At 45.9% G+C, this 11719-nt stretch overlaps 1 protein-coding gene across 1 annotated transcript; it reads right to left on the reverse strand.

Moving 5' to 3' along the window:
• Window positions 1-4981: 4981 nt before the first annotated feature.
• Window positions 4982-11022, reverse strand: SPINK2 (serine peptidase inhibitor Kazal type 2). Its single transcript, XM_015625069.2, has 4 exons — window positions 10899-11022; window positions 10511-10548; window positions 8953-9062; window positions 4982-5134 (listed from the first exon to the last, which is right to left on the reverse strand). The coding sequence occupies exons 1-4, from the start codon at window positions 10939-10941 to the stop codon at window positions 5089-5091; spliced, it is 237 nt and encodes a 78-aa protein (XP_015480555.1). The 5' UTR covers window positions 10942-11022; the 3' UTR covers window positions 4982-5088.
• Window positions 11023-11719: the final 697 nt, after the last annotated feature.

The following is an 11719-nucleotide window of genomic DNA, read 5'->3' on the forward strand; positions in this document are numbered from 1 at the left end:
ACATGAGCCATGGGGAAAATAAAACACACAAGGGGCCAGCTCTGCTCTCTGTGCCCAGCCTGCTGTTGCATTGGAAATGCTGGTGACCTGGGAGTAGGGACACACAGGAGACACCTGGTGTGTAACTGCTCACAGCCTGATGGTCTCTGCCAGATGTTTTTCAGTCCTGTCATTCTGAAGACCTGGAGGCTTTCTTGAGTCTCTGGAAGTGTTTTATCTGTTCTGAATAAAGTACTCCCTAATAATAATAATAATAATAATATATATTATATATATAATAATAAATCACTCCCTAATGGCAGACTGTTGACCCTAAACACTCATTTCATGATGTTTTCACCCAAGGAAATTGAATGCAAGAGATGGGAAGCTAGGCAGAGGGCTCAGAGGTATTTTTCTGCTGTGCACCTACACACAGCACTCCAGATAACTGAGGTGCTTTCTCATAAGCAGTCAGACCTGTTGGGGTGGCTCTGGTGGTTCTGATAACACCCGACTTTGGGCAGCACATGTGCTGGTTGCAAATTCACCTGCCTCTTGCTATTGCAAACTGCAGAATAAGCGAGGTGGAAATGACCTCTCCAGGTCTCTAGTCCAACCTCCTGCTCCAAGCAGGGCCCTCTAGGTCAGGTGGCATAGGATTGTGAGCAGTGGAATTGTGAACATCTTGAAGAATGTTGTTCCTAAAACCTCTACATGTTTCTGTTCTATTATTCCTCATGGGAAATATTTTTTTTTTGGTATTTAACAAAATTTTTGCATGTGTACAAGGTCCCTATTCTAGCCCATTATTACTTATGTGTGGGGTTTTTTTCCCTTATTGGTCCATAGCAGAGTCTAAAGGCAATGCTTGTCAGGGGACAATAAATTGGTTTTTCCCTCCTCATGAGCCCAAACAGCTTTATTTTCAGAGTTAAAAACCTCCTTTTCCCTTCTGATAACTTTTTTAAAGGATAGCTTTCTTTCTCTGTGTAGGAGTGGGTGAAGTCCCCAAAATATGCAGGTTCTTCCTCTTTTTGGGTTCAATCATGTAGCAACAGGTGGTACTAGGAGTTTACAGACTTTTATGCCCAGAGTTTAGGAAATCTTTACTTTGGCTGATCCATGGAGATGACTTGCTTATTGTCTAGTCCTACTTGATTCTGACATGAATACTATCTAGCTCCCAATAGATAGTCAAATTATAAACTTTGATTATGGCTGCAGATCCCTAAATTCTCCTGCAGAAACTGGCTGGTCATGGCATGGATGGGTGCACTGTTTGCCACACAGATGGGTGCAATGTTTGCAGGACCCAGAGAGTGCTGGTGAATGGGGTCAGGTCCAGCTAGTGGATGGTCACTAGTGGGGTTCCCCAGGGCTCAGTGTTGGGGCCAGCCCTGTTTAGTGTCTTTATCAGTGGTCTGGCCAAGGGGATTGATGCATCCTCTGGGCAGAGGGCAAGCTGGCAGTCAGAGAAAGCACCAGGGACACAACTTGCATTTTGCTTGATTGTCAGGATTTACATTTAGTTACATTTGGTAACACAGCTTAGTGGGACTTGGCAGTGTCAGGTGTACAGTTGATGATCTTAAAGCTCTTTTCCAACCTACATGATTTATGATTCTTAGCAGATAAACTTAATCATTGATGTGACCCCCCATTCACAATCTCCCATTTCACTACAGCTTTGTGCATCCCGCTGTATTTATGTCTCCTACCACAGGCCTAAGGAAGGCAGAAACATTGTGGGGCAAGAAAAGCTATGAATCCTATATAAATGCAAAGCTGATTTTTAGAAATCAGGAGAGAAGCAAGCTATCTGGAGTTTTCCAAAAGTTACCAGAAGGTAAGAGTGTGCATGCAGATAGCTACAGTACAATAGCCCCAAAGCCCCCTACAGAAGCCACTCCTCTTTGACAGATGCTCTTCAAATGAAGAGAGAGGGTTCACTTCAATTGTTTGTTTGCAGCTATCTGCAAATTGCTGGATATCCACTGGCAGATAAGAAAGGACTTCCAGAAAACCCAGGCCCTTCCAGTGCAGCAGCTTGGAGCTTGCTGCAATATCCCACAGAATCTACACAAGATATTATTAGAGAAGTTAAGGTCTCAGTCCCAGCCCTATTCTCTGCTCCAGAGTGCTTCACAGTAGGGTTTTTCACTGGGGAAGCTGGAACAGACTAGCTTGTGTAGGACCAGCTTTAGGTCAACTCTAAATACTTTCCCACCTAATGTCAGGAATATTCAGAACTTAAAAGGTAAAATTAAACACATGTACCAAATTCTTGTATAATTTCTCACCAGTTGACAGAAGAAGCACTTAAAAGGCTTAATTTTTCCTCAGTGAAAAAGATGAGGCACTTTCACAGAGAAAAGTTGGGGTTTTTTCCTTAGGTTATCTAGCTAAGAACTCCCTGTCCAGAAACCTATGCTACTTCTAGAGATGCTTTGAGTTTAGAAAATGAAGCAGTTGCTACATTACCAGCATGAAAATCACAAGGCTTAGACAGAAGCCAGTGCAATCCTACACATGAAAATGAATGTCACAGCTTCATCAGTGAGCCATCTGCCCACAGAATAACGCTTCTACCAAATTATGTACCACGGAGTGTCCTCCAAAGAAACATACTTGCATTCAACGATCAGGAAAAAGCAACTCAGCTTTGCCAAATAAATGAAATTGACTGTGTGTCAATGACACTAATAATAATAGCACAGTTGAAAACAAACAGCTCCTAACAGAACGTTTATGCATTCAAACGATAATGATGAATAAAAAGCCTTTCCTACACCCCTACTGAAAACACAAAATGAGCTTTAAAAGAAAACAAATGCTGCCGCCTAGAGAGAAAACTGGAAATCCACAAATCCAAGCTCTTCATTCTGTCTCCCATAGGATCCAGACATGGCTTTCCTTTCTGCTCTTGCCCACAGTCCTGTGTCACCCAGGAGAGATTTCTCTTTTCCTCTAGATACTAGTGGGCAGGTAACTAACCATTACACCTTCTGTGGGGAAAGCATACCTTTCCAAGGGTGCCTGAAGCAAGGGGCTGAGCACTTCCAAACTACCACAGCTGGGAGCTGGAGCCCAGCTGTCCCAGAAAACACACACACACATTGTGCCTGCTGAGCAACAGAACGTGGAGTTCAGGGAGCTATTAAAAACATGTTTCCTGGGAAAATTTAAAAGCAATGAAAATGCTGCAGGAGGGAGAGTTGGAATTTAATCAGTTAAAAAAAACCTCTTCTTGTAACTCAACCAGGGAAAAAAATCCATTCATCTCCACATTTCATTAGCAAAAGCCAGTAAGACATCTTCTGACCTTCCTTTGATCTGTATGGATGGCTGCACATTCTCCTCCCAGTGAGACCAGGACTGTGCAGATCCTGTGAAGCTAGAAAACATCATAAAATCTTAATCAATCAAAATATTTTTCAACTACCTGAGCTCAGACAGAAAAAAAGATCCTTTCTTGATTCACAATCATGCCATTCAGCTAGCATAACTCCTTGTTAGCCTCACACACATGTAATGAGCTAATGGGAATGCTTGCCATAAGGTTGTTGATGTCTAAATATTACAATAACATCCTTCTGTGACACTGTATTTTGAATTATGCTGTGAATCTGTTTATAAGTTATATTGAGGTGTGTCAGGGGAGGTTTAGGTTGGATATTAGGAAAAGGTTCTTCACACAGAGGGCAGCTGGGCACTGAAACAGGCCCCCCAGGAAGCACCAAGACTGAGTTCAAGAAGTGTCTGGATAATGCTCTCAACATGGTCCTAAATGTAATGCACAGTTTTAACTTAAAAAAAATTAAAATAAATACTGAAATTCACCATCCTTTTCAGCTATAAAGCTTCATAAACACCCAAATGGGGCACACTACTGCTTTGGCTTTCTTTTTGCTTCCAGCCCTCCAGTTGTGCCACACATGACATTCCTCTATTAGCAATTAGCCTTTGCTCAAAGAAAATGAAAGCAGGCATGTGCTGGAAGGTAAGGATAGTTTTGATCCTTTAAAGGAACTGTTAGGCAAAAACATTATTTTTTTTCAAACCCGAAGTCACTGACCTGAGAATGTTCCTCAGGCATGAAATATGCTGTACATCTCTGCCTGCAGTGCTGCTGCCCAGCAAAGCCTGACAAAGCTGTGGTCTGGGGCCAGGGACAGAGCAGGTGCTGCTTGGCCGAGATCAAAGGCAGAAGCCACCTGTGCATTACCAAGCACCACAGGTCAACCCAGTCACGGCTAATTTCAATCAACACACAAAGAATGAGTGTTCAGTGGAACAGAAAGGAATAAACCCAGGATATGTGCTCATATCCAGGATAAGAACAAAGAGAGGACCAAACCCCAGTTCTTGAATGCCCTCCCTATAGGGAGGTCCACCAGAATCACTCTGGAGTGCACCCCTTGGCAGAGTCTTGAGCTTTCCAATGTTGCTTTGATGTTTGCCACAGGAAGTGGCTCATGGGTGCCAGCCAGGCGGTGACATTACAGCCCCAGGGAGCAGTGCCCAGAGGGATGGAGATCTGGAGGGGAATGCATGCCCCCTGCCCATGCCTCCAGCATTCCAAAACAGCCCCTACTTGCAGCAAGAGCAGAGGGTGCCCAGGTCACTGGTACCAGCAGGACCTGCAGGTAGGGAGCCAGGGGCAGAGGCTTGGTATGTGTCAGGTCACCATCACCAGTTTGGTAGCCACCACAGGAAACCCCTCCAGTGGCTCTCCAGGAGTCACTGGCACCTGTGGGCTCGGAATATTCCAGAACCAAAGAGCACTGCCTCTTTGATTCCAGGCAGGGCTGTGGGAATGGCGCTTGGCACCCATTAATTTCCTTCCTTGGTACACTCAATCCCTTCTCTGGACAACTGACCTACTGTTACAGAGTCAGGACATCTCTTTCCATCTTTAGTAAGAAAATAAATCAGGGTTCAGGTTATAACTGTACTGTGGATATGTTTACAACCACTGGTTTTAATACAGTAAACATACTTTAAATATGCAAGCTTGTTTATTAAGGCTACATAAAAGGTACAATTAAGGCATTGCTTCCATTTGAATTGTCTGTGACCCTCTTATTTTCTTGGCCATCTCTCATATCAGCAATGTCCCCTTCGGAGAATTTGTATATTTGTGTTATCTTCTCTGCAAAGAGAAGAAAAATACATTAGAAGAGGAACACTACTTGAATTTTACAGACAGATTTTATAAAGTGGACTCCCTCATGTCTTTCTATGGGTTCAGTTAAATGCAGTGATGCATTAATTGCATCACTTACTGTAAAAACATTACCACAAAGTAACCATGATGCAAAAGTTTATAAATCACACACACAGAGTGAGTAACCTACCACAGGCTTTGTTACCTATAAAAACCTGATAAAGCCATCCGCAAGTCTGAGGACTGTCAAACCACATGACAGATCTCACCATGAGAACTAATATGTCCCTTACAAAGCACTAATAAAAGTTAAACTTTGTTAAACTGGTACAAACCAGTTCTAATGCTTACAATATTTCCCCCTTTCACATGGGAATTCAGTGGGAAGGGGTGCATCCTGATGCACCTCTGCATCTGAGGCTTCACTAAATTTTGAATGTGTGTGGTTCTCTGAATGGTGGAATCTTCTTTAAGGAAATTTTAGCCAAGTACTCCTTAGTTTGGGAACACTGATTTGGTTTTCTGTACAAGTCCTATAAATAGTATTTTGGGGTGCGCCATTTACAAAACTCAATTTACCAGGCAAATGGAGACAGAAAAAGAAAGTAATAGAATGCAAATTGTTCCAGACTATCAGTTTGTTTCCTTATCTTAATAGAATCAAGCTGGTTTACTCCTCATGAAATTCAAGAGACTTATGTTTACCCAAAAGCAGGGTTAATCTGTACTAATAGCTTTATCAGGGATCTTTTAGCCAGAAATTAGTGGAGCAGATCAGGAATATGGAAGGCAAAATCAAGGCCAGGGGATGTAAAACACCAGTAAGGAGGTAAGGGGAAGTTCTGGCTGAAGGAAGGCTCTCACACTAAACCCTGCAGAGACAGCTCAAGCTGCTGCATCTGTTTCCAAAGAGTGCATGTTGCTGTCAGACTAGGTTTAAACTAAGATCAGATGTTGTCATTGCTACTGGACACTGAGTGTGGAAGAGACCTGGGATTCACATTTGAGCACCCACTTAAGAACAGATTAAATCTAAGCTTTAAAAGGGGGAAAAAAAAAAAAAAAAAAGAAAAAGTAGGGAGGAAAACCAGCTTTGGTCTTACAGTTAAGGGGCTTCACTGCACAGCCAGGATGCGGAGGGTTTGTGCTGCACCTTTGCTCCAATTGTCTCATGTAATCATGGATCAACTGCAGCAACCTCTTCTGCAGCACTCCATTCACACAGGGCTCCCCAGGTGCCCACACAGTCCCTCATGGCTAAAAGAGCACATGGACAGATCTGTCTTGGCCATCAAGAAGTATAACTCCCTCCAGTAAGTCCCTTCATGGGGTTAAATATGGGCTAGAACAAACGTGCCAGATGGCAACTGAGAATTACCCCAAGTTAATTGAGAAGTGACTGTTTTGTAATTTAGCACCAGATGCATCCCTGTATCTGTTTCTATATGTCCACATTACACTATTTCAGCAACTGGTCATGCAGCTTGCTAAATAGGGCAGAAAAATCCCTTTGTTCTGTCCTCCTAAGTGTGACAGACTGTACCTTAGATTACTTGGGAGTTGAATGACCCTTTCTTATGACTATGGACTGTTTTTCAAAGCTGAAATTCCTCCAATAAAGCAAAATGTTTTATCTGAGTTGTGTTCATGCCAAGTCAAACACTTTAGAACAACAACTCCAGACTGAACTAGAAGGACCCCTAATACTCAACTATGAAAGAAAAACCAGGAGAGTATCTAACCACCCTGTGTCTCTTCAGATCAAAATACATGTTTCTGAGCATTTAAGAAGACAGCAAAAAAATATGGTTATGAGAAAATTCTATCTTTTGTGTATAATTGGATTTAGCCCCATGTATCACAAAAAACATGTGCTTTTACATCTTATACAAAAAAAACATAAGCCCCATCACTAATTACTGAAGGAATTACTTAAGGAGTTGAAATTAGTAGCAGATGTGATTGGAGAACCCTTTGTTCTGTCTGCAATGCTGTATTCAGGAATCTGCCATGCATCCATCTGGAACTGAGGGATCATGCCTAAAAAAATGAAGCATCCTAGAAATGTAAGGCTGGATCTCAAAGCCCATCTTTCTGCTCTGAAAGGATCAAAGATACTGTTTGGGTCATGAGATACTCTCCTGTCTCTATCTCCACAATATGGATTTGCACTCTCTTAAGGGCAATACTCAGCACTTCTCTTTGTCTTTTACTGTACTCCATTTCTCCAGATCCCTGGGAATTTTTATATTATCCTGCATGGATCACCATATCCATGCCATTTTGCAATTTTTATTATATAAAATATAATAGATCTTTCAAATGTAAAATGCTGATCACTGCTTTTGAACCACAGCATTTCAAACTTCTGTGACTTCATCCTTTAACAATTTCAGCTGAATAACTATTTGTCTGCTTATGTGAATGTCAAGTGGAGATAATGTAAACTGCCTTATTAATGTCATGCACCAATACTTCTATTTCTCCCTACTCTGTTTGGCCAGTTATCGTGCCAAAAAACTAAATCTCATGGATTTGATCGGATTATTTCTGACAAATCTGTATCTGCTTTGCTTACATTTCTCTTTACCTCTGGCTATGTACAAAGCCAATCACTTAATAACTTATTCCAACATCACTTGAGGCAGGAAAGATGAGTATGCTTCTAATACATAACATGCCAGAACCTCTTTTATTCCCTTTTAACAGATTCTACTGTGTGTGAATTTTGATTACTTTTCTTTTTTTTTTACTCACTGTGGGTTTACCAATTATCTTTGCAGTTTGTCACTTGCTTGGGTTGTTTGTGCTGTGCTCTGGTGAAAGTGTTACCAAATTCTGCAGATCTGCATGACACACTTCAGCACTTTCTTTACAATGTTACCTTGAGTGTCCTTTGATATGTTTTTCACTTTCCTTATTTTGGCCTATGTTTCTTTTATCTTGTCCGTTTGAATTTTGTAGATCACCTGGTCAGAATTAATCTTTCCTCTGCCCCAGTTAGAAATCTGTTTCAGCCTTGCCTTTCTTGAGATCTGTTGGCTCGCCATTTTTTAAGTTCCCCTCACTGCTATTCTGTTCCTCTCACTTATACCTTCTGCTGGAAACAGGAGATCTTTCATTTCATTAATATAAATTGCCTTTTACCATCATAATTCTATTCACAACAGTTCTTCCCAGTTTGTACTGAGAGACTGCTCTATAAAAGTTTCCAGTCAATTGTAATGGGGAGTAATAATGCTCATTTGATTCTCTGTGTTTTAAATTTGTTTTTAAAAATTATTAAATTATTAAAGAATAAAATACCCTCTCTCAAATATCAGGCAGTCTTCTTGATTTTTAGACAACCTGAAGGCAAAATAGTATTTTCTCTTAACATTTAGCATTCTTATTCTTCTTTGTGAAAGAAGGGATCTTGAACATAAATATCTTACATGTAAAGCTGCATTTTGGGTGGGATCTTTCATGTTTTCTGATGAAAAGTGTGTAAGGGTCTGGCATTATATTTACCGGTACTATGACATTGTATGAACATGACAGGCAACCTCCTTCCAAGATGCTCCTTCTCAGGAATTACTAATACAAATATTCAGTACATCCAGCTGACTGAATCAAATTGAACCCATTTACAGCTATCACAATAAAATCTGTTGCACAGATTTTACACAGCTGGAAGGACACTGCTGAAACTGCAGCGCAACAGTGCAAATGATCCAAAGCCGGTAAATTATCCATCAGTTTTCTGGAATGTCAGGGTGAATGTTCTGCTTGAGTATAGGGAAGGGAAGGACAGAATTGACTACCTGTTAGCAAGGCAGAGAACACACTCGTTTCCATAGGTCTCTCCATCAGTGCCACAAACTGGATGGTAGTCCCTTGGACATCCATACTTCGCATACCTGGAGCAGTCAGGCTAGGGAAGACAGGTACAAAAGAAGTTACACCATTTGAAACAGGCTTCTGCTCAGCTTCTGGGGAATCCTGGCATGCACAGAGGCATCCAACGGGAGCTGGCACAGCATTTCAAAGTGCCACATTATCTTTCATGCTCTTATGAGAATCTGTCACTTGAGACTTGGCTCCTACTGCCTTGCACGGCTTAGCTGTGTGTTGAGGGTTAGGTGTTTTTCTTTAATTCTGGCTTGCCTGTGGAATTTTTACCCATTAGTTTCGGGGAAAACCTAACTGCGGGTACTTCGTGGGTGCTTGAGAAAAAACAGAGTTCGGCGGGGCCCAGGGGGGAAGGGGGCAAGGAAAAGGGGAAGGTGGGGACAGTTTGACGGGCTTTCTTCAGCTTCAGAGAAGGACACGTTGGGTGCAGAGCTGTTGCGGTGGGGAGAAGGGAATTTCGCCATCACCCAGACGGAGCTGCTGCTTCTTCTTTTTCCCTACTCGTTGGTGGCCTCGCACCCCCTGTCCTGCCGGGATGTGTGGCAGTGCCAGGCACCGCCTTGGAGCTGCTGATCCACCTCAGCCACCGGCCCAGGATCTCAGCTCATCCCTGCTGTTCCACCTCAGCCACCAGCCCAGGATCTCAGCTCATTCCTCTGCTGATACACCTCAGCCACCAGCCCAGGATCTCAGCTCATCCCTGCTGATCCACCTCAGCCACCAGCCCAGGATCTCAGCTCATTCCTCTGCTGATACACCTCAGCCACCAGCCCAGGATCTCAGCTCATCCCTGCTGATCCACCTCAGCCACCAGCCCAGGATCTCAGCTCATCCCTGCTGATCCACCTCGACTGTTCCTCGGAGCCCTGCAGGAGCACCAGGACTGACTGCCCGAGGGGTTTGTGAAAACGAAGCCTCTCCTCCATCCCATTTCAGCCGAGAAAACTGTCCCGGGGTCCCTGGTTCTGTGTTCTTGTTATTGCTGTAGTTATTGTTGTTTGTTTGCCTGGTTATACTAGTAAAGAACTGTTATTCCTATCCCCAGATCTCTGCCTGAAAGCTCCTTGATTTCAGAATTACAATAACTCGGAGGGAGGGGGGTCTACATTTTTTCATTCCAAGGGAGGCTCCTGCCCTCACTAGCAGACACCTGTCTTCTAAAAGCGAGACACTGTGGTGTCAGGACATACGTGTGCCCCACAGCGCAGCCCTTCCGACCTCTGAGCATCAGTGGGTGGCACGGACAGCGAGTCCCCATGAAGGGCAATGCAGGCGGAGATGGTAAGAGATAGGCACCGCCAGGCTCGTGTGCTGCGGAGCCAGCAGCCTCCCGGGCCCCTCGGCTGTGGGGAGAGACCCCTGCTCGGCGCCAGACCCAGGGCAGGCGCAGACCCCCAGACCGGGAAGGGCCCGGGGACAGCGGGAGGCCCGGCTGGAGGCAGGGAGGGCGGCGGGACGGGCGGTACTCACCGGGTAGCTGGCCATGGCTCCGGGACACGAGAGGAGCCCTGCGGATGGAGAGCGAGCAGCGTTAACGGCGCCTGGCCCCGCACGGCTCTCCCCGACCTCCGCGGGATCAGCCCCGGCTGTCACCGACCGGAGCCTGCCCCGTCCCGGCACCCCCCGGCCCGTCTCTGTCCGCTCCTCCGACACCCCGGCCGGCCGCTGTCCCGGCCCCGACCTGGACCATCCCGTGCCGGTTCCCCGCGCCCGGCTTAGATTGCGCCGCTGAGCCAGCCGGGGCACGGCACCGCTTCACGTTTCCCCTTCCCTGGTCCGGGACTGGCCGGGGCACGGTACCGGCCCGTCTCCCACTCCCCCGGCACCGCCTCCCCTGCCCCGCCCGGCAGTGCCGTACCGGCGAGCAGAACCGGCAGCAGGAGCGCCAGCGGCCGCGCCATGTCGCGAACTGAGCGGCGACAGCGAGGGCGGCTCGGGGCGCAACGGGCGCGCACGCGGAGATAACGGGGGGCGCGGGGCGGAACCGGGGCGGGGCGGAACCGCTGGAGGGCGGAACCGGGGCGGGGCGGAACCGCTGAGGGGCGGAACCGGGGCGGGGCGGAACCGGAGCGGGAGCGCCGCGGGCCAGCCGCGGGGGACACTGAGGGCTGGGGTGGCACGGCGGGGACGCGGCGCTGAGCGCTGCAGGAACACGCTGGCGGGGATGGGAAAGTTTCCCCTCAGGGCTGTGCAGGTGGGCAGCACAGTTAATTGGGAGGGGGGATGCGCCGGCTGTGATTTCTGCGCTCCCCAGGCCTCCCCGCTTGACTTGAGCTCGTTCGGGCTGTGCTTTGATTGCAGAGCGTCTTGGGCAGTGCAGGGAGGTTGGAAACACGCACGCAGTACCGATAAGAATGGTTAGCTTCGCAGAGCCCAGAGGCTGCCTTTGCACAGGGTCTGGCTCTGTAAATGTTTTGATGCAGTTTCCTAAAATCTAGGGTATGGACTTGTAAAATGGCCTGTGCTTCTGTGTATGAGCTGGGGTTAGACCCGTTGTCTAGAAGTGTTTTGAGATGTCCCACACAGGTACTTACATAGGCATCACACACACCTTTCTTCTCTGCGTGTCAGCCTCTGAATCCTGTCAAGTATGGCCTTTTTTCTTTCTGACAGTGTGCCCTGCCTACATGGCACCATAGAGAGGTTAGTTTATTATCTGCTTGATATATTCTTACTCCT

Source organism: Parus major, chromosome 4 (genome assembly GCF_001522545.3).
Source record: "Parus major isolate Abel chromosome 4, Parus_major1.1, whole genome shotgun sequence".
Taxonomy (NCBI): Eukaryota; Metazoa; Chordata; class Aves; order Passeriformes; family Paridae; genus Parus; species Parus major.